The sequence below is a fragment of the Notothenia coriiceps genome, unplaced genomic scaffold, assembly GCF_000735185.1.
Source record: "Notothenia coriiceps isolate Sejong01 unplaced genomic scaffold, NC01 NC01_scaffold00015782, whole genome shotgun sequence".
NCBI classification, from domain to species: Eukaryota; Metazoa; Chordata; class Actinopteri; order Perciformes; family Nototheniidae; genus Notothenia; species Notothenia coriiceps.
In genome coordinates, this window is record NW_011348483.1 from 41,472 (window position 1) to 67,807 (window position 26,336).

At 41.6% G+C, this 26,336-nt stretch overlaps 1 protein-coding gene across 5 annotated transcripts in view; it reads right to left on the reverse strand.

Annotated features, from left to right (window-relative positions):
* The window catches only part of ppp1r12a (protein phosphatase 1, regulatory subunit 12A), a 49,620-nt gene that overhangs the window by 4,073 nt on the left and 19,211 nt on the right, over positions 1 to 26,336 (reverse strand). For 2 of the 5 annotated variants that reach the window (XM_010775470.1, XM_010775472.1), the window contains exons 2-25: positions 25,299 to 25,429; positions 22,632 to 22,750; positions 17,379 to 17,538; positions 16,662 to 16,806; positions 16,504 to 16,578; positions 16,286 to 16,377; positions 15,947 to 16,104; positions 15,166 to 15,257; positions 12,673 to 12,900; positions 12,461 to 12,552; positions 12,101 to 12,214; positions 11,201 to 11,353; positions 10,059 to 10,226; positions 9,312 to 9,470; positions 8,063 to 8,153; positions 7,257 to 7,442; positions 6,997 to 7,168; positions 4,967 to 5,088; positions 4,769 to 4,828; positions 3,121 to 3,137; positions 2,898 to 3,018; positions 2,171 to 2,275; positions 2,041 to 2,088; positions 1,007 to 1,057 (exon numbers count right to left, since the gene is read on the reverse strand). In XM_010775470.1, coding sequence (XP_010773772.1) covers positions 1,007 to 1,057; positions 2,041 to 2,088; positions 2,171 to 2,275; positions 2,898 to 3,018; positions 3,121 to 3,137; positions 4,769 to 4,828; positions 4,967 to 5,088; positions 6,997 to 7,168; positions 7,257 to 7,442; positions 8,063 to 8,153; positions 9,312 to 9,470; positions 10,059 to 10,226; positions 11,201 to 11,353; positions 12,101 to 12,214; positions 12,461 to 12,552; positions 12,673 to 12,900; positions 15,166 to 15,257; positions 15,947 to 16,104; positions 16,286 to 16,377; positions 16,504 to 16,578; positions 16,662 to 16,806; positions 17,379 to 17,538; positions 22,632 to 22,750; positions 25,299 to 25,429 — 2,859 coding nt within the window. The remainder of the gene's footprint in view (positions 1 to 1,006; positions 1,058 to 2,040; positions 2,089 to 2,170; positions 2,276 to 2,897; positions 3,019 to 3,120; positions 3,138 to 4,768; positions 4,829 to 4,966; positions 5,089 to 6,996; positions 7,169 to 7,256; positions 7,443 to 8,062; positions 8,154 to 9,311; positions 9,471 to 10,058; positions 10,227 to 11,200; positions 11,354 to 12,100; positions 12,215 to 12,460; positions 12,553 to 12,672; positions 12,901 to 15,165; positions 15,258 to 15,946; positions 16,105 to 16,285; positions 16,378 to 16,503; positions 16,579 to 16,661; positions 16,807 to 17,378; positions 17,539 to 22,631; positions 22,751 to 25,298; positions 25,430 to 26,336) is intronic. The other 3 variants (XM_010775471.1, XM_010775473.1, XM_010775474.1) reach the window with 3 other exon arrangements.

Sequence of the window (26,336 nt, forward strand, 5' to 3'; positions counted from 1 at the left end):
AACGAGGAAGACAGAGAAAAAAGAGAGGAGGAGGAGGAGGAGGAGGAGGAGGACAGGAGAAGAGAGAGACAGAATGGCAGAAAAAGGAAGTTTCAATAAACAAATGAGGGGTTAGGGAAAGGTTTAATGAAAGACAGGACAGTATAAATTAATAGAGAAGAAGAGGGGCCGAGAGGAAGGAGAGAGGGGAAACAGAAAAGGAAGATTGTTAGAAAAATGGGGACAGATTTTTAGAAACCGAAGGAATGATTAAGAGCTTTCCGCCTCAGCATGATGCTTGTAGGTCAAATTGATAAGATCAGCGAGCTGCCTAAAAGTAAACACACTTTGTAATCACAGCGACATGACCCATTCTGGTAAACACCTGCTTACTAGAATTTAATACATTATCTCCCCCCCCATGTCAACATGGATTACAACAGCTGACCATATCATGATTGTCCTGCTTCACCCTTGTGCCTCAAAAATAATGGGGCATTTCTGTCCTTAGTTGTGTGACCGTCTGACTGTTGGATACACGGTTTATAATAATAGGAGTCAAGGTGGAATTATAAAAAAAGGAAGAAAAGAAACCTTACACCATTGCCAAAATCTATGCCATAAAAATCTATTAAATTAAAATAAAAAAAGGCAAAAATGTCCCGAGTGATCCACAAGGGGCTCCTTAGGAAAAGATATAATGTGCATACAGAGTATCTTAAGGAAAACACAATTCTGTATTCAACCAGATAACTCATTATTACTTATATTATAATACTCCAGATGGGAAATGCTGAGTTACGGGAAAGCGGCTGATCTGCTGCTCACATTCCCGGATGATAAATTCCATGTTAGAGTTCAAGTAAAGGCAAAACCATGAAAATAAATCAAGTCTGTAATAATTGCATATGATCTTTTACGCATCATGGCATTTGAGGTGACTCACCACTCCTAATAGACTCCTATCTTCTAAAACCCCCACTGTACATGAACAGAAAATATAATGTGTGTGTGTGTGTGTTTATACCTTAAGTTCCTCCTCCATCTCAGATATCTTCCTTTCTAGAGCTCTTCTTTCCTGCAGGCGGAGGAAAGGCAGGTTAACTCAGGACTATGAACAGAGATAGCAGAAAGCACACTCGACACACTGCATACACAAAGGTGTGGAGGATGGTGAGGGTGGGCGACAGCACGCACTGGAACACACACACATGTCTTGTGAGGAATCTGCAAGCAACATCCAGTTCACTTACATATTCAGTGATGTAGAAATGATTCATATGTAAGGAAATGAATGAGTCAAGGGATGGGGACGTAGATGTTTAGAGGTTGTTAAGGATGATAAGTAAACGACTCGTGAACATGGGCAGAATGTCATTTTTTCCACTGAAGAGGACATTCTTCTATTATAAGAGACAAATGGAGGATGGGTTTTGAAAGTAATGGATGGATTTTTACAAATGTAGGGTTTCATTGCGACACATCTGCAACTGAAGATGTCAATAATTGAATGAGTGGAAAATGATGAAAACACACACATGCTTTGACTGTCATTTCACACACATGCACAAGTTGTTTCAACAGTCGTTCGACCGCCTACAGTCTTCCTGCATACATTGAGATCAACACACTTCAACACACACGCAAAAATAACAAAATAAGCAATCTTGAGAAGAGGTGACCACACGCTGCCTATTAGGTTTTAAAACGGGTGAGAGAAGGGAGGGGTGTTCTGGGTGGAGAGGAGGGAGGAAGTCCCTTTGACCCCCCCCCCCCGACTACATGTGTGACACGCAGACAGCAGCAGAGAGTAGACTGATACAAAGAGTCAGGTTAAGATCATACCACCACCCAGATGAAATTGGGGCCTGCTTGTAACCTTCAGATAAAAACCCATTGGTGGAGTTACCATCGTGTTTAAAGCAGGGATTTATCAGAGAGAACAGACCTGACTTCTGTATTTATTAGAGATGAACTTGAGAGACAGAAGTTAATCATGTTTTTCAGTCATGGTGTAAGAAGGACATTTGTTTGTGAGTTGCGTTATTGAACTGTCATTACCCTTTTCTCCATCTCAAGCTGCGATCGGTCGGCATAGCGTTCCTGCCTCTGCAGTGAGGGGGAAAAACATCAGGCATCAGGAATTGTGTTATTATTACGATAGATCTGAATTGGTGTGAGGTCAGTGTACCTGTGTGGCCTTCTCTAGTTGTAGCTTCAAGTCTGCCAGCTCCAGGTCTGTGTCACGTAACTGGGCCTTCAACTTCTCGTTCTCAGCTAAGATCTGCTCGTAGAGCTGCAGGGAGGAAATGCACAAAGACAGTCAGCAGGTGTGATAGGCAAGTCATTTGTAAAAGCCTAGTATTGTATCAATTCCACATTTTGAGGGTCGCAAATCCAAACTTCTCTCATTCCCCTTAAAGGGACTGTCCAGCTCAAAAGCAGGAACTCATATTTTTTACAGTACTCTTGCTATTTTTTTTATTTATTTTTTTATTGCTAAATGTCTTCATGAGGCCGACATCTTTACTGTCATTATCTCCAACACTTACACCAAAACAATTTGATATATATCATTAAAGATAAGAGGACAAATATGTATTGTCCCTTTAAAATGTTATATCACTTGGTACTTTTTAGACTGTGCTATCAATTATTAAAGGGTGATTGTAAAATAATACTTAATGGTATTATATGTTAAATCGGGCCTACTACTACGGATTGTTAGCAATCATAATCAATTACATGAAGAAGAAAAACAAACATTTTGTAGCAGCCAGTAACTTTTCTTTTTAATGAATCTTCTGTGTTCCAGAGTCCTGAGTCTAACAGCATCATTTGCCAGTCTTCAAAATTAAACCAGGAACCCAACTGATCTATAGCAGCAGTTTGTATAGCGTTTTAAATACACTACACACCTTCTTATAGTCAGTGGTGTCGTCTCTGTCCAGTCGGCTAGAGTATGTCCTCCGACTCTCTCCATAGCCGCGGCTATAAAGAGTGTCGTTGCGATCTAAGGTTGAAGTGCTGCTCTCGTTCCTGCGACAGAAATGTAATTAAATTAGAATCGTTATAACACGGACAGCATATAAAAGATAATAATACAAAATAGAATGATAATATAAAAAGGGGAAACCATACCTGGACAATCTGTCACTCTGTAGGAAAACAAAAATGAAAGATATGTTAATGTGGATAGAGAAGAAAAATGAACACTCAATGAAACCGAAAGCAGACATTGCCTTCTTATACATACAGCAAAACTAAGTAGAAGAATAAAATGGGATGTGTTTTTCATTTGAAACTTAATGTCATACTTTCAGATTCTGCAGCCCTTCTCTCTGAGCTTTCAATCTGCATCCTTCCTACACAGACACACACACACTCCTGCACTAATCACATATCTGACTTATGTCTAAGCAGCTGTCATGCCAGCTAAGTGCCCGATGCGTCTCCGGGCCCGCTGTGCAGAGCCTCAGCAGCGGCCCTCAGAGCGGGGCCGGGCGTCAGATAGGGCGGGTCGGGGCTTCCAGCTATTCTAAAATGACAGTGAGCTTCCTGAGGCAGACAGAGGGCGGTGACACAACAATGCTACCATCTGAGTCAAGAAGCCCTGGAGCTTTGAAGTGTGCCAGTGTAACTCCATTTACTGCAAGACTAGGAAATTAAATTACAAAACTGATCCTGAATTGCATCATCAGAGATTTAAAAGTTGAGTCTTGGTGATGTTGTCTAAAAATGCAATACTATGCAATGTAAACTGTTGAGAGTGTCAGGCAGGAAAGAAAGAGACTCAAACGCTTTTCCTGTTCGCTTTCCAATCTCCATGAAGAGATAATTGTTTGTTTCCTATTCAGTGCTCTGCTGCTGCTCCACCCTCTCTACTATCCGGCTGAAAGTGATGGTTGAACGCTGCGACTACTGTCTGCTATTAAAAGACACTCCCATTTAAACAGGATGTTCAGCAGCCAGCAATATTTCCACAACACTGCCCTTTCTGCCCCATGCTGCTTCTTCCATGGATAGTATAAACACAATTAAATGAATCTAAGAGCTTATATATGATTTTATTTTTGATTTAAGGGACTGGAAGACCGGTTAATTACACGTTAACTTCGCTCATCACTGGGTCAAATTGACATTAACAGTGAGTTCATGTAAAAAACAAAAAGCACAAAATAGCATACATTTTGTGTTGAACAGTTTTAAATATTATCTCCAAATCTGAAAAACTCTCCACCATCTTGTTATGAGTGTGTGCTTTGACCCAAGTGACCCAGACTTCCTCTCCTTAGCATGTCTGCATGTTTTTAAAACCCACTGATCCATGTCTGATACCACTTTTGGTGTTCAAGGTCACCCAGTCAATCACCCGAAGATGTAAAGAAAATTCAAAGGCATCAGAGGGTGAGACTGAAAGATAAGTGGCAGGGGAGGAAATGATCCCTGCACAGGGCAGAGCGCTGAATATCAAAGACTGCCGGACTCGCTTGGCCTTGACTTCAAGAGATGAGACAAGAGGAAGGATGAGAATAGAGAGGAAATGCAGAAGGGCAAGAATCAAACTGAGGTCTGGACACACAAGAAAAGCCAAAGGGTAAGTTTGCTTTTGGCTGTCAGTTGAGTATTTTTTCCCTACTTCCTGCTGTGTGTGTGTGTGTGTGTGTGTGTGTGTGTGTGTGTGTGTGTGTGTGTGTGTGTGTGTGTGTGTGTGTGTGTGTGTGTGTGTGTGTGTGTGTGTGTGTGTCTGTGTGTGTGTGTGTGTGTGTGTGTGTGTGTGTTGAGTTACCTGTGGCTCTCCCTTGATGCTGCCGTCCTCCGAGTCTGACTGCTGGTCAGGGTCGCCACCCTTTAATACAAAATAAGGATAAAAGGGTTAACGTCCAAATGATGAAAGAACCTTTGAGGGTTGCGAGCGGCTGCCCCTTATGAAGAATGCTACGAATACTTAAATACAAATTGAAACTCCTGTCATTGAGTGTCTCACCTCTTGGGTCCAGAAGGAGACCCCGGTGGAGCGTCTCTTCTCGCGGGGCCGCCTGCGATCCCGTATGGAGCGAGGCTGAGACTTGTCCTCTCCCTCCTTCTCCTCCTCCCTTTTGTCCATTTCTGTCCAATCAAGTAGAAGGACAGCAGGTTAACTACACACACACACACACACACACACACGTGATATTTCTCCCAGCAAAATGTGACTGTTATTATTACAGTAAGCAAATACTCATACAGTAATTTCAACAAGGATTAGAGGATTATAAGGATAATGTTAAATAAGGCATGATTTCACTTCACAAAAGCACAGTCAGGACAACAACTCGACTTGGCTCGAGTTCAGAGGGAATAAAAGAGAAAAGGTTTTGGTCGTGGGAGAACAAAGAGGTCAGTGTTTCCGTCAGTTGAACAGATTCAAATGGCTTTCTGTTTTCCCAGGGATGCTTCATGGATTTATTTGTTAAGAGAAGAGTGACTTCATTTGAGACACAACCCAATCCCTTTCTGTCTGGATGCACTTGGTCAGCATGTGGCAGTTTGCCCATGTGAATGTGAACCTATGGAGACTGACACCAGCCAAGTCCACATGCATTACATTACATTTAGCTGACGCTTTTATCCAAAGCGACTTACAATGACCGATTACAGGGACATTCTCCCTGGAGAAACTAAGGGCTAAGTGCCTTACTCAAGGGCACACTAGTGCTGATGTTCCAGGCGGGATTTGAACTCACAACCTTCCGATCTTCAGCCCACCTCACTATCCATTAGACCACCACTACCCTGCGCCGTCATCGCTTTATATTGGAGATCATAGCACTGAATAAATATTTGTTTCAGGATAGTTAAGGTAATCAAAGATGGCTTTTAGCCGTGTTAGAACACATCTTCCAAAACCAGTTTTTTTACTATTTCATCTGTAGACATTTTAAATCTAATCCATAGTACAAAACATGCTTTAATTAGCAGTAACCTCTTTAAATGGCCCTTTTTTATTTCATAATAAATTATTTGAATATTTTTTTAATTATTATTTGATTGTATTTTTATTTATTTTTTGTGTGGATATTTTACATTTTTGGAAATCATGTGATTTGTGCTTATATGTTTTAACCTGAATTGAATTAAAAATCATATTTTGTGTTTGTCTACTGTTGTGTGCCATCGTTAAATCGCTTTAAATCTGCATTCTGTGTGTACAGTATATACAACAGTGGCGAGCCGTGACTTGTATACCTAGGCCCTCTGACCCCCAACCCTTCCCTCGAAAAAAAAAAAAAATGAGTGATTATGTCACAGCGTATACTTCAGCGGAATATCAAAACAACGGCCCGGGGTGCAAAACGCATCAATGAAAGCGACCCTCTACCACACAAAACAACACCTGTAAATAACCCTATTTGTGTTCTTTGAAAAGGATATTGCATTGTGTTTGTTACTTTCGTTGCAGTTGTATGTCTTAAGTGTAATTTGGCATGCTTTTATTTTAAAGGCGAGTTTACGCTGTTGACAGGAAGTTGTTGTTGCTATGGAAACAAGAAAAGCTTCACAGTCCGTAAAAGTCTGTAAAGTCCGTGATAATAAAACCCACCCATTTAGAGGGAAGATATGATTGGTCAATTCTACTGTCATTTGACATTACTCTCTCGTTCAGTTACTATAGCGGGCCCTCTGAATGTACAGCAGGACCACCAATCAGCTCCCGTCTTCACAGTAACTCGGAGACGTCTGAAGGAGCTTCTTTCATTTAACCCTTCACATTCAAGCAGAAACTGAATAAGCAGATTCGAAGGATTTATTTCTTTGGAAATTTTATTTTAAATACAATTAAATCAAGTTATTTTGGTAAAACAAAAAAATAATACATATATTTTTTAATGTTTTTAAATATTATTTTGTAGAATATCTTAGGCCCTCAGAAAGGACCCTGACGGCTCGCCACTGATATATAACTATCGTTAATAAAGGAATTTAATAGCCCATATAGCGGATTTCGATGTGTATTCTGATGGGAATGGTACGGACCTTTTTCCGTGTCTCTGGAGGAGCGGCTGTAGGAGGAGGTGATCCCCGTCAGACTGTTGGGCCTGTTGAGGGAGCTGGAGCTGTAGGACAAGCCGGTGCTAGAGTACGGGGTGGATGCAGTGCTGACCGAGGAAATGGCGGAGGAAGAGGAGGAAGACGAAGGCCGGTAGCGCTGGTAGGGAGAAAGGCGAACGGTTAGAGGGACATTGTAGTCAAATATTCAGGGTGTGGAAGTTATTACATGCAGGGCAGAGATGTACCTCTTCGAGGCTGCGGTACTTCGACCGGTAATCGTCTTCCTTAGTCTCCATCTCCTTTTTCTCTTCCTGCTTCTCCTTGTCCTGCTTCTCTTTCTCCTCCTTCTCCTTCTCCTCCTCTCGGGTCTTTGGGGGACGACTCCTGCCGATGGTTTTCTCAGCCTCTTGCAGGTCAGTCAGAGTTACACCCTGGGACGAGATCGCAATACAACATCGGTCAATCAAACTTCATTTACATAGCACTTTTCATACACAGAAGGAAAAATAAAGTGCTGCCGAAACCAAACATAATACCAACAGAAATCAATTAAGACAGGAATTCATTAAACCTAATAGATAACATTTCATTCAAAGCCAAATTAAGAACAGTTCTTGAGTTAGATCATAAAAGTATGAACCCGGTTTCCCAATGAACTTTGAACTCTAGAATTCTTACTATTGGCTTGGCTTAGACCTTTATAAACATAATTGTATTATTCAAACCAAGCTCTTAGCAGTTGTGCAGTGAAAAGTCTAGCTGGTGATTTACAATGTTTAATTTGTTCTTTGTTGTCCTATAAAATTCAGCTAGTAAAACAGTCAGCTCTTTGTACAGGCCTGGATGTTAAGTGGTGTCTATGTACACAAAACATGGCATTTCAACCAGTGTGACAACATTCATTTAAACACACATGGCTATAAAACCATGATGCAACCCAGGTACAACTAGAAGTCACCACGACGTAGGAGACTTATTGGTACCAAAAAGTGTGCCTTTTTTTGGTGGGATGGAGGAAAAGAAAGAGCTCAACACTTTGAAATGAACTAACCTGGGTGGACCTCCTCGACTGTCGAGCCTGTCTGGAGCGAGCTTTCCTCTGAGACTCTGACTCCTCGTCTCGCACTGGCGTCAGGTATGACCTGAGACACACACACACACAGGGTTAATTCATCTGGCAATAAAAGCATAAATACTTCAATCCAGAATCAGATCCGTGTTGAGATGGGGAAAGTGCAATAAAATATTTTTCTGTTTAAATGTATTTTATTAATATATCTGGTAAATGTGTTTAAGGTAGCTTGTGATCAGCAAGATGGCCGCTTTCATTTATGAACTAGCCGGGAAATGAAGAAAATAACTATTATCTTAAACAATAATTATTGCTAAGTTAATATATTAAAATCGTAAGGCACTACGAGTGGCCAAAGCTGAGGGAATGTAGGCTTCCACTTGCCAAAAGTAAGAGTGCAGATATATGAAGAACATTGGTGAACTGGTGTAAATGTAAGGCAGCTATTAATGTCAAGAAATGTTAGGTGGAACAGATTTTCGTTGTAATAAATCAATTTCCTGAGCCCTAAAACAACTCTTAATCCTTCTTAAAGTTACTGTGGTGAAATAGGATTCAGTTATGTTTGCATTTCAGATATGCAACACTAAGCTGTCTGTGGCTCTTTCCTGCTGTAACGCTGCACATTCCCCTCTGTGGGACTAATAAAGGTATTCTGATTCATTCAACCTTTTGCTGTAACAGTACCAGGCTCAAAAGGCTCCGGGTTATAAAACTGTAAATGAATCTAGCCCTTTGCGTCAGTGTTCCTCACTACTACTGAATTATGAACTCATTCAGCGCATTTGGAGCCTCGGCCTTGAGGAAAATGTGCAGCTTCTACCCTCCTCCCTTAAAAGGAAAAGTCACTGCAGCAATCCAGTCTCTGAAACACTCCCGCTTCACTCCAACTATGACAGGTGGCTTATTTCAGCGTTTGCTACAGGAAGACGTGCACTCGACCCCACTCATACAAACACACACACACGCAAATAAATGCTCCCTCTGTCACACTGTGGAGGAGAAGAGAGACTTTCTCTGTCTGTCTGTGTGTACAGAGTTCAAGATCACACACACCCTGTTCTCAAACAAAGGAAGAGCATCCGGATAACTATTTGACTGACGGAACAATATTAATGCTAGTGCCAAAATATGTTAGAGCTGCCTTTAGTAAATGTATAAAGACACATCAGAAGGTGAGACAATAGTTTGGATATACATGAGCTTTGTAGACCTTTTAATGAGTTACCTGCGTCTTTCAGAGCCAGTGACAATGCCAGTGGTGGTGGTGGATGTGGCGGTGGTGGTGGTGGAGGACGAGGTGGTCGTGGAGCCAGTGTTTATAGTAGGGATGACGGCAGCAGACTCCTTCTCCTTCTCCCTGTCTGCACTCTCCTCTGACCAGTACCTGTTCACACAGAACAAGAAACTTGCTTAAACTGAGGGATCCAGTTTCAATGGCTTTGTTATAAAACATAAATGTGTGGTTGTAAGTGAGGCCACATGTCTGTTGGCAGCCACTGTAGAGGTCAGGTACTGCAGCATAAAATACTTTGAAGGTGAGTGAAGGTGGTCCAGACTTATAGAAGTTGTTGTCTCACCTGTGTCCATGACATTAGAACAGGTGAAAATAAGTGTTTTGCCAGGACAATCTTTCATTAAATCCCTTTTTGTAATCTCTGAAGAGGTGGGGAAGATGTTTTAAGTCACTCCTCTTTTTTTAAAAATAAAATATAATTTTTTTCCTAAATAGGACTGTATTTATAAAACATCTATATTTTCTACGGCATACTCATATTTGTTCATAATATATAAAATTGTCAATAACGCTCTGTAATATATTAATTCTGTATTATACCGTCTTATTTATACCTGATCTATGGTGTATTAATGTTCTATGCTGTTTGTAGTGTGTATACAGAAAAAAAGGAATAAACCTTCTCTGAGAAAATCCAGAGTCATAACACTAGTGGAATTTCTACAAGCTGTTGATTACCTGCTGGTGAGACTGGTGGAGCCAGTGCGGGTGGAGGAGGAGCCCAGGCTGGAGAGCAGTCCACGATGGCCTGTGGGCGAGGTAACAGAGGTGGTGGTGGTGGTGGTGGAAGAGGGCGAGGTGGTGGTCGAGGAACCCAAGTCCTCGTTCCTTCTGCCAAAGGAGCCGCTGGAGGACAAAACGTCAGACATGGACACAGCAGGGTCACCAGTGAGCCAGAGCAGAATACAAATACCGATATGTTAACAACCACAGCATCTAGCTAAGTTATTGTAGAGCTAATTAGTTGATTATTAGATGTAAGCACTCTTTTTCTGTTATTTACTTAACACTTCTCAGACATGTATTGCATTTCTAAGAGCAGAGGTTTGACAGTCAGTCTGAATGCTGTATTTCGTATCTAACCCTCTGTGGATACTAATGGCTGCACGGCATGTATTATTTAAATGGACAAAATGTCACAGACGCTTTATATATTATTTGAGAAACCCTCTAGACTAGAGGAAGCTTTAGAGATAAAACTCTTGTGAAAAGAAGCAGTCTTTTGGAGACTACTCCATTTTATTTTGCAAAGCCAATAGCTGTGCCAAGAATGGTCAAGTAATCTGTTCATAAATGACCAGTGACATGATTTAAATTATATATTTTTTTTTTGAGTGTCAAGTAATGAGAGCTTTCTTGAAGAGTTTCACTCGGACCTTGCAATTTTCCACATCATTTTTAAGAAACATTTTACTTTTAGCCAAAGCGGCCTGATGAATATAAGTTTTGTATTTGGATATCCGCTTGTAAAATAAAGAAGCTCAGAAGGCACTTGCTAAGCCCCAATTTTTAAGAAATGATGTGGGCGGCTGAGTGAAAAAATAACAGGAAAATTACCTGTGCTCCCAAAAAGCACATTTAAAATACTGTTTCAGAAAATGTTTTATCCGAACATAATTTCCTTGATATTCTATTATATATTCTATTATATCTATTCCTCCATATCATCAACATTGAAGGTTTGCAGACTTGTCATATGGACATTAAATGCAACACAGTACTCATGGTAGGCAGTGAGCAGAGCACGGACAGTCGGAGAGGACAGGAGGGTGTAGAGACGGCGGTGCCCTGGTGGGGGTGGGGGGGGGTTGCGGGTATACCTGCGGTAAATGCTGTAAGACTGGTAGTGGGAGGCGGGTGGCTGCCAGGGTTTAGTGTTACAGGTGTTAGGGTCCAAGCTGGAGGTGGACGAAGACTTGGCTGGCACGTCCCGCGTGCTGCCGCTCCGCCCTAGTGCTAGCGTGTGGGACGTGCTGCGTGTTGGCAGGCGGGTGGGAGCGAGAGAGGCATGTTAGCGGTGGAGGCGCACACACAAACAGATATAGTACAGGACACATATATATTTAAGGGGTATTAAGCTTATACACACACTATTTGTGCATTCATGTCATATGGGGATGGATGTCGAATCATAGCAACTGTCAGGAGTTAAAGTGTTTGGAGAATTCATGAATGAAGATTTTTGTAGATTTGTGGTGATTGCAATCACCTTGAACAGTCAAGTTCTAAGGTAAAAACTAGGAATATTTAGAGATTTTAAGATAGATCATGGATCCAGGATTTCCCCATATGACATGCATGCAGCTTGAGTCCATGTCTAGGTTTTGTGCCACAAACAACTCTAAGAATTTGATGTATCTGACAGTCAGACAGGTATATAGGCTTGTTAAAATGTCATAATGAGTAATGCTATGAAGACTCAGTGGCACAGCGGCCTGACAGGACAGGTACAGTCATGCAACACACTCAGTGGCAGTGATAGAGAAAAGGTGCTTTCTCAGCAGCTGTGCATGGAAGCATGTACGTACATATCTCTGATGACATAATCTGAGCCAAATGTACAGTAGGCGGCTGATAAACAACTATCAATGCTGCCTACACAGTGGTATTAGTTCCAAGGCTATGCAAGTCCACCTCATAATGGATAAACACATGACATCAGATGGAGCAGAGCTCTGATGAGGAGGGGGGGTGGGACTTGTGTCGCAGTAGAGGCTGACCTGCGCTGGTAGGTGGGGGTTCGGTTGGTGGAGGCGCTTCCTTCGGAGTTCTTCAGGTCATCATCCCAGCGTCGCCGGGTGTATGAGCCACTACGTATCAGAGCAGTAGAGTCCCTGGGGATTACACTTCAATAGTACCTCAATCTTCCTCAAACAGATCTGATATAGATAGATGTCTACCCTAGTTTGAAATCTACCCTTCTTTGTCTTACTAAACATAACATCCTAATGAAAGCCTGTTTCTAAGGCCAACACAGCATGCATAGCATTGAGGCATGTTGCCTGCAACATACAGCAGTGGGCAGCAGGAGCCGCTCAAACCAATGCATGTTAGCACAGAGCCAGGCCCAAAGGTCTCACCTGTTCTCCTTCTCGTCGATGTCCGAAGTACTGGCCAGTCTCCTGGGGATGGTGGGGGCAACGTAAGCAAGCCGAGTTCCTTTATCTTTTTCCTGCAGACAAAAAAGGACCAACGTTAGTGAAACTGTCAAACAAGGGATACAAGTCTTCAGTGAGCTCTCATAAAAAAGGTACAGCATTTTCATATTTCTAAATTCTATACTAGAGTTGACCTTCTCTTTGTCTTTGTTGTCCAGAGACGAGGACAGGCGGGGGCTGGAGGCAGAGCGCATCACCCCGCTCGTGTCCTTCTCCCTCTGAGCCTCCTTGGTGGCCGTGATCTCCGCCAGCGCCCCGTAGCTGCCTGTCTTCCTCAAACCCAGCCGCCACGAAGCAGGAGACTCGTCCTTCCTGTCGTCCTCCACCACCTTAGATGCGACCTTTCCGGCAGGCGGAGGGTTCTGAGAGGGAGAGGAACGGGGCAGGGGGTTAAGTATGCAAAGCTAAAATCTCTACACATTTAAATAGTTAGGAGATTTTGAGTCATATTGGTGAGTAACACAAACGTCAATCAGGTCAAAAACCATTTGGATTAATCTCCAGGGGCTGAGGACGGGCATGCCAGTTAAGAGATCATAACCACGACCAATACTAAAAGTTATTTCTGAGTAAACCGATCAAACATGTTGGTTTTTTAGGCTCCGGTTGATGGACTTCAGGTTTGGCCACATGATACACTATCCAAAGATGCATACATGGTCATGAGCAACCAAACAAAACACAGACACACGGTGAAGGACGACCAGGAGAGTGCATTTGTTGATTAAAAGTGAAAACACAACCATGGAGGGTTTATGAGTGGACGCCAGCGTTAGGGGGTTCATTCTGCGTCACCTGGATCAGGCCAGGGTGGTTAGAAGGGGGCGGGGGGAGGTGTAAAATACTTTAATTTAGTGCACAGGTGCATGTAGGATGAGAGAACAACTCTGGTGCACACCAATGCCTCACCATCAGTTTTTTGGGCAACAGAGATATGCCAGTTTTGCGCAAGCCTTGACGCCACAATGCAGGACAGCCTGGCTCCGCCACAGGCATGAGGGGAGTAACACAATCAAACTAAAAGCCAACCAACAAGAGCCCAGGATGAGAAAGATGCGGAGGGGGGGGGGGCAGGGAGGAGGTTGAGATAGAAAAAAGCCAGAATAAGACAGAAGCAGCAGCAAAAGAAACACACTACATGACAAGGACAGATTTGTAAGGCCTAGTCACACCACACAATGCTTACTGCCAAACCAGGGGGGGCTACCGGTATAGTTTTCAGCTGGAATAAGTGACAGGTCCAACAAACATTTGGTAGTGTCGAAACTGGACGTTGTTAATGTTTTTCTCACTCTTGTTAGACAGAAGACATTGTGATGTGTGAGCACTAGGCTTCAAACGAGGACTGGAACAAGGAGATCATCGCAAGAACAGAAGCAGGAGAAAATAAACAACATTTAGGACGTTTTGGAGAGGTGGCCTACTTGTGAGGTGGGGGGGAGGGGAACAGAAAACTGTGAAGGTACCCTGCCATTTAGGCTGCATTCAGGAGTGTGGAATGATAATAACTTAAGGAATGGGCGTCAGGGCTCTTGTGTATCCCATACATGAGAGGTTTAGGAAGATACAAAAGAATGAGAGGAGGATGAAGGTAGATTTGAAAGTTTCTAGTTGGGATGGGATTTATATTATTTCACTGGGAATAATTTGTCCATACTCAAGAGAAAATATATTTTTAAAGACAATATAATAATCGCATAAACTATTTTATTACTTATTATTTTGTGTCACTTTTAATTAGTATCAATACGGTTCCAATCTTTAAATATAACCATATATATTTATAACATCCGTTTTATATCTGTGAATGTAAATGAATATAATTTGACAAGTATTTCATATAATATAAATGAGTATTTACAACAATATACAGTTAACAATATCCTTTGGCTAAATGTAAGATATTTGAAGCATTATGTGTCCACTTTGGCAACGTTAGTTAAGTGCTTGGCCTCATTCTGCCAGCAGAGGGCAGCAGACTCAAAAGTGGGAAATCAGCACTCCCATGCAAGCCTTAGTTTTATTCCTAAAAACTAAACCACTCTTAGCTTCCTGGTTTCCCATCTTATGATGAACTGTTACCATCTTCCAGAATAATGGCCATTAATCATCCCCACTGCTCAGCCTGTTGCAGTGTTTGCCCCCAACGCCACCAACAATCACTTTTAAATGTCACTCTCAGGGCCTCCGTGACATTTGTTAGCAGTGTGTGCTCATTGTACTGCGACATGAAAAGCAAATCACAAGCAGGGACAACTATTGCTGTGGTGGCCCCGAGTGTGAACTGCAAACTCATTTATGTAAACCCCCAGTATCTCCAGTCAGTTTTTCTCCCACTTGAACGCAAACTCCATTTCACAGCTAACGAGATGGTGAATTACACTGATTTGTGTATCGAGTGAGGCACCACTGTGTCTCCGTAGAACACGGTTGATGTGATACTGCTCTTGGTGTTTTGATGGGAGCGCCATGATCACATCAGCTGCTAGTTTCCTCCAGGGCTTTTTAAAATCAATTTGCTTCTTTTGAAGCCAGCACTGTGGCAGCTGTCGGCGCAGGGGAGGATGATAAATGCTCGTCCACCAGGTCGCACCATGTTCACCGGTGAGGGGGGGGGGGGTTGTCACCTGGTTGGTTGGGCTGGTTGGAGGCGACATGGTGATGTCCGCAGGGGCGGGCGTCGTGCTGTTGCTCACCGATGCTGCAGGCTTGCTCTTGTCTGGAGGGGGGAGAGAGAAACGAGCGAGAGTCAAACAACAATGAATCAAAACAAGTATGGAACCTGTTATTGGTGACACATATCAAAAGACAGAGCCGAATGAATGAAATACAAATGTAACCAACAACCAGTCAATTCTAAGTCTGGAGAACAGATTGAAGTCTAAAATAAGTCAAACTGCGAAGTACATTCACTAAAGTATAGCATTTATGTTCAAATGTGATAAACTTGAATTGCATAATGTTTTGTTTTTTACATCAATGTACTTTACCACTGCAATTTATAGAAACATTGAAATATTGTAATCTACTACATTTATTTGTAACTTTAGTTAAAAAGACAAGAGCTTACATTTGCATTAAAAACACAAGAGTTTATACAATATAATATCATACTAGCCAACAGACTATAGAAACCCAAGGAAATCCTTTAATCAACTAGCCAATTGAGAGATAACTAATTGGCATCCATAAACATTCAAGTTATTTTCAAATGTATTTGAATATTTTGAGTTAATTAGTTGTTGTGTTTTTTAAGATCGTTTCTGTCTTGGCTGCTTTTACGTTTTAATACTTTCTACATTTTGCTGACTGCACTTATTTACTTTTACCCAAGTACTTACTTGTAACAGAATACTTTTACAGTATGGCATTAGTACTGGATCTGAATACTACCCTCAAACACAGTACCTGCTTCAGTCTCCGACTCTGAATCTTCGTCGTCCTCTTCCTCACTGGAGCAGCTCGATTCGTCCTTCTTCCCCTCCTCTACTTCATCCACCTTCTCCGGCTCCAAGGTCTCAATGCGTAGGGCGCTCTTTTCTGGCTCCAGAAGCAGCGTCTCTTTGCTGCAACAAATACATTTAACACCGTCAGTACAGAACTACAGCATCAGTGTGGGACATTATTCAGTAACAGGGAGAAAACAAGACGTAGATGGAGAATGTAATATTTAGTTATATTTATGTAATCCTCACACTAAGTAAGTCAGTAGTTTCAATTTATCACCATAAATCTTTAAACACATACCTCTTGATCGGTTTCAGTGATTGGTTGTTATCCCCAGTGGTTGGCATTTCAATCAGAGGAGATTTCTTAACGTCTTTTTTGTCACCGATCAGCTGGAATATAAAAAAAAAAGGAGATACAACAGGAGATAAGACGGGAAAGCATACAATATTAGACACCAAAACAATCTTGTAAAAAATAATACATGTATATTTGATTAGATTACAATAATGACTTACCAGATTCTGTTTCTTTTGTAGTTCTTCTAAGTGTCCCACAACATCTTCGTCTGCTACATCGAAAGCAGTCTGACCCTGAGGGAAAGAAATAAAAAGTATCTAAAATCTGGATTGCACATCTCTTAATGACAGGACTCATGACTGTTCCATTTGCTCACCATTTTATTAATGAGGTCCATGTCACAGAGACTCTCCACCAGTATCCGACATGCCTCCTCTTTGCCCCAGTGTGCTGATGCATGGAGAGGAGTCCAGCCATCAAAGTCCTTAATATTTACATCATACCCTGTTTGGATTAAAAGCCTGCACGATGAAGGAGTGGAGAGTGAGAGGAGAGACAAAAACAAGTTTATTAGAATTAGAAATCTGGTTCTCTGCTCTCTGTGAACCAATATTTAAAAAAAGATGCTGATCAATTCCAGGCTTTTAGATGTACGTCAGCATTGTAACCCTGGGTCAGATTTATGAGATACCAAAACACATAATCTGATAATCTGAATTCCTCCCTAAGCTGGAAAAGAATGAGGTTGGCAAAATGTGTTATGATGGGGGAAACATTTAGATCGCTGTCTTGTGTGTATTGGAGTCATCGGAGATCTTAAGAGCTTTCTATGGCAGTATGAAGTGTGCTGGCTGGGTTCCCAGACCAGATGGACAGGTGGCTGCAGTTCCTTTCCTCGAGCAGCGGAGCTTATTAACAACCCACTGAGACAATGTCAAATCACTGACAAGATGCATACACCAAGATATGTCTGGCATTAACGAAGGAAACGGGCCTTAACATAGGTAGCATTTATATAATGTGATTTACAGTTTTATGTAACAGAAGAGTTGGTTGTTATATTCTTCTTCTACCTGTGAAATCAAAAGCTTACTTTAAAACCTCGACATATCCTTTCGCAGCAGCAACGTGGAGCGCCGTTCCTCCGGACTTGGTGTGCCGGCTGTCTTGGATCTGGCCGCTGTTGAGCCACTGCCGGGCGTCCCTCAGCATGATCCGCTCCTCCTCTTTCCGGGCTGCTTCGATATCCACCCCTGATGAGAGAGAGAGAGAGAGAGATGAACAAGCTGTGACTCCTAGATCAGAGAATGGAGGAACGTGAACATGCCACACTCAAGGTATTGGTCAAGGAAAATGTTCGTTTTACATCTAGATTCAAATGTGAGTGTTTGATACATTATTTTAGATTTGGTCACAGTTGAAAGACAACCTAAATAGTTCAATGCAAAGCCATGAGTAAAATATTTGCTTGGTTTTCAAGAGCTAGTTATTCATCTTTTTTGAGGGTCTGTCTAGGATAGGAAAAACACCACCATGTTATTGTTTATAATAAGACATGCAGTCTTTACACATATACACAAATCATTTCTTAAATGCTTAGAAAGGAGGAAAGATTCATTCATAGAATCAAGCAAATACCCAAAGCAAAACAAAATTTGAATATATTAAGTTTGTGTCCGTTTGACCTAAACAATGCAGCATTTCAAAGATAAAATGCCAGCAAAGAAAAAAGTAACGCAATTAGCTAATCTTTAACTTACATAGTTGTTTTCCCATTAATTGTTATCCAACTATATTATAACTACTCCCTTTTAGTTACACTAAGTACACGATGTCAGATAGAGAGCCTTGTAGTTGATTCTCAGCAAAATGAAAATAGCAAATGTTGAAATAATTTTCCATGGCAACAAGGTTTACCTTTCCCATGTGTTTTCAACGACTGAAACATTTATGAACTGCTTTCCAGGTTTTCCAGGACACATGGGAACCATTATGTCGCAATTATGACAAAGTCTTTTACACAAGATTCAACCCGTGAACCCCAGTGCTTCCATTAATGTTATCCATGTCATGTAATGTTATCCATTTCATTTAAGGCTCTACAGAGGAAGCGCAGACATTATTCTGGCATCCTTTCTAAACACTAGAGGGTGTTGTAAAGCACTTTAGCAAACGGTTATGTGCCAATATTCTGTCAATTTGTCGAAGAAATAGTGGCTGCAAAACGCAGGCTTCAGCCGTTTAAGTGGGTCAATATGTCTAAGCCATAAGCTGCGTGCAGTGCAGCAGTGAAAACAGGCCGGTATTGTCCTGTTGACACCTGGCTGGAACACGAGACGCTCTGAAATGTACTGCTGCGTGAGTGTTAACTGTGTTGGACTACATAAACAGTGATCCAAGAAGTGCTCTGGGGTCGGAGCCAGAACTTCAGCTGATCGTATAGGTTTTTTATTCTACTCCCGAGGATACATCATCACTCATTTCCTGAAACTCAAGAAAGCTTAAATATTGCCTCAAGCTCTTAAACCAATGAAAGAGGACATCTGTGTCTGCGAGTTGTGCTTAAGAAAAGGACAGGAAGAGGAAAGGTCTTACTCTACTCAGGGGTTTAGCCATTGCTAGCTGGAGATGAGCACAAGAAGGTCTGTTAAGCACGAAGAGGGAACTTGAGCCATAACAAAGACACTAAGACACCTGCTAGAAGCTTTTTGCCCTTTCAATCTTTTGACAATTGGCCTCAAAATCAGTGACAATCCACTTTACAGCACACTGGCTTAAACTGAGCAAAGCACTGGGATTATTTGGCTTGTTTAAACTGGAGGACATGTTTCTCATTAGTGGGCTGGAGTCTAAGAAAGTGAAAACGAATGGGAAGAAGATGACTCAGTGTCTGAGTTTATGTTTGACTGGTTTCCAAGTTTCAGTCTTCACATTTCAAACCAAGCTTGAATTTCTGACAGGGGCTGAACCATTGCCTCAACATGGGTGGCTGATCAGAGTAGCTGTCATTTAGTAATCCACGTCATAAAATAGTCTCATTCCTTTATTTATAAAAAAAAAGAAAAAAGAAAGGTATACAAATCCGAATCATAAATCAAACTTTTACAAAACTGCAGCTTAGTTAGGTGTAGGACAGTGGTTTCAAAATGCATGATTTTAAATGTTGGATTAAGAGCATACATTGCCAGGAATATAAAGTGTAATTCTTAAATTACCGGCATTAAAGGTGGGACACCACAGAAATGCTATAATTCAAACTGAGTTGGGATGTATTTTCTTACAAATAGGAGGAAGAACAGGGCATAAATGGTATGTGGTGAAATGAACCTTAAACCTCCTTATGGCAGTTCAGTTAATGTAGGCAATGGGAGACGTCCAGGTAGAGATCCGTCCCGTGATCTCTTGGGAAGTAGCCTACACTGAGTCTATAAAAAGCCGGGGGCCTAATGGCCTCTAAGTAGGACTACAGAATAAGAGCCGAGTGTAGGAGTTGGCAGCGTTTCAAAGATGAGATTTACAAGAGAACAGCACATCTTCTACACGAGAAGATAGGGAGAAAATTCAATAGACCTAAAAAAAAAAAATAGGACCTTCCTCCTCCTTCACCTCAATATACCTACAGTATTTCTGGAGAAATATATGTACAGAAATCTAGCCTGAAGGATTCTCAGAGGTATTGTTTTTTTGAAAAAAGGGCAAAACAACTATTTTTGAGATAAGGTAAATAATGTAAGAGTAACACAAGTCAACCCTGTGTCCTCTCGCTACAAGCCATAGTGTGATGGAAAAATGTATGAGATTTAGGGCTGCACGATATATCGTGATAAGCACATCGCAGGACGTGCGATTTTTTAAAACGCTTTTTTTTCTTTTCCTTTTTTTTAGGACTTGTGATATTAAGTAGGCAAATTAACTCAAACACATCATGTTACAATTATTTTGCTGCTTGCTACAAAAGGAAAACTTGCACGGCTCTCATGTCAGGGGTACTTGAGTGAGTGACATGCAGGCTCTGCATGCACAGCAAGCCACCAATCACAATCAAATCTCCAAAGCAAACGGACCCCGTGATTAAAGGTAAAAACACTGAATAAAGTAGTCTCATGTGTTTCTCCGGGGCAGTGCGGCGCTGCTAACCGGGCTAGTTCAGCTTGTTGCTCTGATAACTTAAGATCCAGACGTCCGTGACTAAAATCCTTCATCCGGTTAAATATAGTTTAAAAAAAAATACCAATTGTATAGCATGAAAGTTGAAGAAAGGATGGTTTGCGGGGAAAAAAACAGTCTTTTCTTCAATTCCTGTATGTTTTCATATCGCAATANNGGGGGGGGGGGGGGGAATCGCAATGTCAGTTTTTTTCCGATATCGTGCAGCCCTAATGAGATTGTCCACCTTCAGCCCATTACAAGGACATGCAGAAGCTCTCATTAAGCAGCTAAAGGGGAGGAGGGAGGGGGCTGGGTGGCTGTCCAGTCAATTGACCCAATCAGGGTCAAGGAGAGGATCTAGAGGTTGTCCCAGCCAAGGAGAAACCATGGCCACTTACTAAGAATTTTAACCCCATGACTTGTATGTCTTTGAGAGGAGAAAACCACATTACAAATCATACAGGAGTCTTACACAACAGCCAGTTGCATAATGCTGCCTGCTACCTCGAACACAGAAGCCTGAGCTGCGGTTTGCCTGCAGCTGCCCTGAGGCCAGGATTATTGCAAATTCACTCTTCACTGAAGTTGTGTCTTCGAAAGCAGTGTTACGCAAGCCTGCATTGAAGAATAAATATAGCTCAAACTTGAATACATAATGAAAAAGTATTCAGTAGTTTGGCTTTGATGAGTGTATGAACAATGAAAATGAAGTATGGTTTTGGGTCTGTCAGTGATCTTATAGGAGGCAGCGCAGCACATCACTCAGGGATCTCAAATGAACGCTGACAACTGCCGCTGGCCAAGATACTTGAGGTTCGCTTGATTGCATGTCTCACCGCCGTTATATAACACAGACCAGGAGCGTAACATGCAAACAGCACCTTGGGTGTAATTATCACTGTATGCTGTGTGCTTTTAAACACACAACTTAAAGAACTCTGAGGAGACTGACAGTTACAGGGAGAATGTTTATTTAAGGGTTGCTACAGATACTAGAAATTAAACAGAGCACAATACACTTGAAATAGTATGATTGCAGAAGAGGCATTATGGTGTATATTACATATGGAATGTGCTTATTATACACATTTCTAATGGGGCTCTCATGATTGGAAACCTGTGCACAGTTGCGTTTCACACCTTCCATCAATGACCATGTATAATGTGGTAAGGTTGCTCAGATCAGTATTTCTGGGACGATTCCATCAACTGCTGAAAAGTGTGTGTGTGTGTGTGTGTGTGTGTGTGTGTGTGTGTGTGTGTGTGTGTGTGTGTGTGTGTGTGTGTGTGTGTGTGTGTGTGTGTGTGTGTGTGTGTGTGTGTGTGTGTGTGTGTGTGTGTGTATATTTATATATATATATATGTGTGTGTGTGTGTGTGTGTGTGTGTGTGTGTGTGTGTGTGTGTGTGTGTGTGCATCTCTTGGAGAATTGAGTTTTGAAAACATTTAAAATGTAAGATTCAGGAGTCATCTGATAGGCTCTCCTGATGCGCCTTTATGAAGATCAGTGATCAAACTATTGAGAACAAAAATCTTCAAAAAACGACCGCTTGCAGATCAGAGCACTCGTAAAATGTAGCATTCAATATGGTAATGTAAAGCTATCTTTATAAAAAAGGCAAATAGTGAGCTGAGGTGCACCCCTGTGGTCTGGGGCTAGCTGACACGTTTGCGCGTGGCCCTTAACCATAAGGGAGGGACTTCATTATCTTAAGAATGCCCCATCCCAGAATAGAAAAACTTGACTTATCAGTTTTGAGTCATCACATGAGTGCTCACAACGCAGCTGGATCACTATTCTATATTATGTAAGAATTATTCAGGCGAGCAAGTGCAAAACATCAGGTGACTGACACTCGATGAAAACTCTGTGGACAACATTCTCGTACATAAGAAAACAATAACTGTTCTCAACCGGCATACAGGCGGGTACATTTATTTTAACAGCTTGCATAACCAGCAACACAGCGACAAAATAAAATAAAATATTGTTTATATTTGTTTAAGTTAAAATGTGGAAGGCAATGAGTATTGGACTTCCGGTGAAAATATCCAAACCAAAGTAGTTATATAAGATACGGTTTGATACCAAGGTTTTTGATTCACTTGGTTTGATATTTGAGTTGGGAGAGAAAGGAGACCCATCAGTCAAACATAGACCAGACAACAGAGTTGAAGATATCTTTAATACTGTACCTTGTTTGTTGATCTCATTCTTAAGGAGCTCCTCCATCGCCTCCTCTTCTGCGATGTCCAGCGGAGTCTCACCCTCACTGTTCACAACTCCTACACTGGCACCCTGGGCGATGAGATACCTGCAAAAAACACACACACATTTTACATAGTACCTCGCATGATATGGATATAAACATCCTTGTAACACTTTCCAAAGTGGTGTTTTTCCTGAAAGAGGTAGTCTGGTTGATTTTTATACTGAAAAGTTTGAGGTCAAACTGTCGCCTCTGTCTGGGTGAAAAGGAAGTAGGTAGAGTCAACTGTCACTTCCTCTAACTGATCTGGAAACAGTTGAAGGACAGGAGCTGTTTAATGTTACTTTTGGTTCAGTGCCAACATTAGTTGACCACACATCACAGTCTGCATCTCTGCACCTCTTTGGCCTGTCACAAATTCCCAACAACATTGACATTTTTTTCTGTGGGGGATGAAAGAAAAGACCGCAAGCTTTTGCTCGTGTGTAGCACAGACTATATGATAAGGGTAAATAAATAACCAAAGCACATCTTCAAATATGTGTTTGCAAATGGCTCACGTGTTGGTATTTAAGTTGCAGAGGGTCTTCCTAAGGCTGTGCAAACAGAGTGAGCGTGCCACACCTAAACAATAAATAAAAAGAGGAGAATGAATAAGGAGTGGCACAAATCCCGACAGGTGTGTGGCTGTTGCAAAACTTTCTAGGTTTTACACAAAACTACCATCTAGTAAGTCATAACAGCTACTACATGCAATGGAAGCACTCATTCCCATTTTAGTGCTGAATTTTAAGACTCAGGATCAACTAGGTGGTCTCCTAACAAATTACGAGGTGTTAAGTGGAGTTCACCCAAGCGAAAAGTGTACCCCAATTACATAAACGGGCAATTTGTGAAAATGTTGGTCATATAGTTTAAACATCATAATTCTTTGTCTGCATAATTGTTTTAAAGACCTGGAGTTGAACCCTAAAACCCGTAACGGAAGCAGACAATCAAAATAAGCACCAAACACAGTATTCAATGGGAAGTCAACAAGTTTTTTTTTCCAAAACTTGGCGTCTTCTATGCGTTTTGGCCTTTGGTACACACCCACACGGCATTTTTAGGTCACTGAAAACTCACCTTTTGCATGTCTTTGTGGTGTGTGAGTGTGAGAACCTGCTCATTGGCCTTTCCAGCAATATAATTATAATTTTTTAAGTTGCAAAAACAATTTGAAAGAATAAAAACATATGTGTGGACCATGCCTTACTGATTTAACGCTTTATATTTTTGTCCTCCCCCCAGCAGAGATTTAAGGCCTTTTCACCCATTCAACATCTTGACTTCAGCTGCTTCCAATTAAGCTGTGGTGAGACTCGGGTCCTTCTCATTAGGCCGACACCACTTGAGACGGGCTCAGAGCTTACGACTTCCCCCTCCTAAATGGCAACCAACTGACGCAGTTACGCTACAGCGTTTTATATCTTCTTAATTGGACTTTCAATTCTGCCTATTTTGGAACAGCAGTACTTGATGGTTTGTGGTGTGGAGTCTGACTGTGGGCTCCTTAACCTGTGGTGACACTGGGAGCAGCTTAGAGATAGAGTCCTGCTGGGATTAAAATGTGTCTACTGAGAGCGCACCACCCACACAAGCAGCAGAGTTTCTCTCTATGACATGATATCTCCATTAGTCACCAGTTTCAGGCCAAACACTTGCCCTTTCGTTCATTATGCCACAACAAAAAAAGTCTTGTTTTCTGTAGAACTAGCCCAGTGCCTATGCAGAGTTCATGAGGCCTACTGGACACAGAGATTCAGAGAATTTCACTCGGAAAGAATCTCTAAATGGTTGTGTATATTCCTACATTCAGTCTCTTTGGGAGACATCAATAGGAAGGCTACATCTTCATGTTCCTGTAATGTAACACAGAAGTAAAGCAGGTCACAGCACACTCCCTATGTGCTGAACAATGAGTACAACTGAGCTCTTCAGCCTGTTTAAATATACTCTGATAACATCTCTGTGTTCTGTGCCCTGAGCGCAGACTTCTTACCTGAAAAGGACTAGGGGCAAGAGAATACTACAGTGAAACTCTAGAGCTTGATTCCAGATATAGCCGCCTGATCTCTCCATATTTGATTACATCACTAACTATATCTGAGCTATCAGATGGGCCGCTGCTGGAAGAACTGTGTGCTACGGAGAAAAATTGCTTATGTTGGTTGATTCTGCCATGCTAGCTCAAATGATCCTGACTGATACAAATGCTGAATGTTGGATATGCGCACACATTTAATTGAGGTAAAAACAAGATTATGTTAAAGGGTTTGACATTGCAAGACTAGGCAATTCTTAGTAGACAATCTTGCCAGCACCAATATAGAGACAGGACAGAGGTCAGTAATGGGGGTCATAGAGAGGTGACAGGACAGTGTAGACCTCAGCTGGAGCCTAGCAGTGTCGGCCATTGTGTCACTTTGTGCACTGCAATCCAAATAAATTGTATAGTAGCAGCTGGACCTCTGAAAGCAACAATGAAGAGTGCTACAGTTACAACAAAAATTAAAATAATAGGATGTAAGGGTGAGCTAAATGAAACCAAACCTGATGAAACAGATACAGTATTCTTCTTAGAAACGGAATAAACTGGCCTCTTGATACTCACTCTGCTATGTCCAGGTATCCACAGGAGGCTGCAGCGTGGAGGGGGATCCAGCCCTCATTGTCGGGCTGGTTGATGGCAGCTCCGTTCTCCACCAGGAAAGTAACCATGTCAACATTGTCATCTATGCATGCCTGAGAGAGAAAAGAAAAAAAAGTGAGCAAGGTACTGCCTTTTTTGTGTGTGTGCGCACAAATACATGAGCTTATGTCAGTAGGATGGTTACAATCAGCTTGCATTGAAAAAGCATTGCTATGAGCGTTCAGAACTGTTGGGCTATTTCTGCAGACGGAGCTTGAAATACCAAGTATCGTAGTACTGCTGATGGATGGAGGCGTTGTGTCTATTTACTGCTGCTTCATGCAAAAAGTAAGCATTTAAAAAACGTTCAAAGACTGCGTTTGCTTATCACTCATTGAACTGCACATTAAAACACATTTCTTTCGTGTGATAATATTTATGGTTAGGCAAAAATAAAAAATAAATTCTTTGCCAGCAAATGTTGCCCCCCAAATGAGCTCCTCTCCATTATTCCTTTATTAGAATATGTGTCATTTTTTTGTTCTAGGGACAGCCTTCAGAATGTACACCAGTCTTTTGGATAAAGACATGAGGGCGTGGAAGAGGACATTTGGAGCACCTCAAGGAAAATCTGAATACAAGTAAAACCATTAGAGCTCTACATTGAAAAAAGGTTCACTAAATGTTTCGCAGAGGGCATCTCAGATTACATTATTTCAGGACATAGACTCAATGGGAAGTCCAGACACTGGGTTGAGATTTAGCAGTCTAAACACAAAATATCAGGTAGGTTTGATACTGATTGACACATCAGAAGCACATGCACTGGTCAAATAGTTATACCCACAGACAGCAATAGCAGCTGTTAAGTGGGGGGGGATCTCATTTTGGATTCGGTGACATATAAAGAGGGAGATGCTGTGATTCTACCTGCATAATGAAACAAAACAGTCTAGGCTTGAAAGGCAAACAATGATTTAAAAAGTTCTAATCACCACCAAGCAAGTTAATATATATATA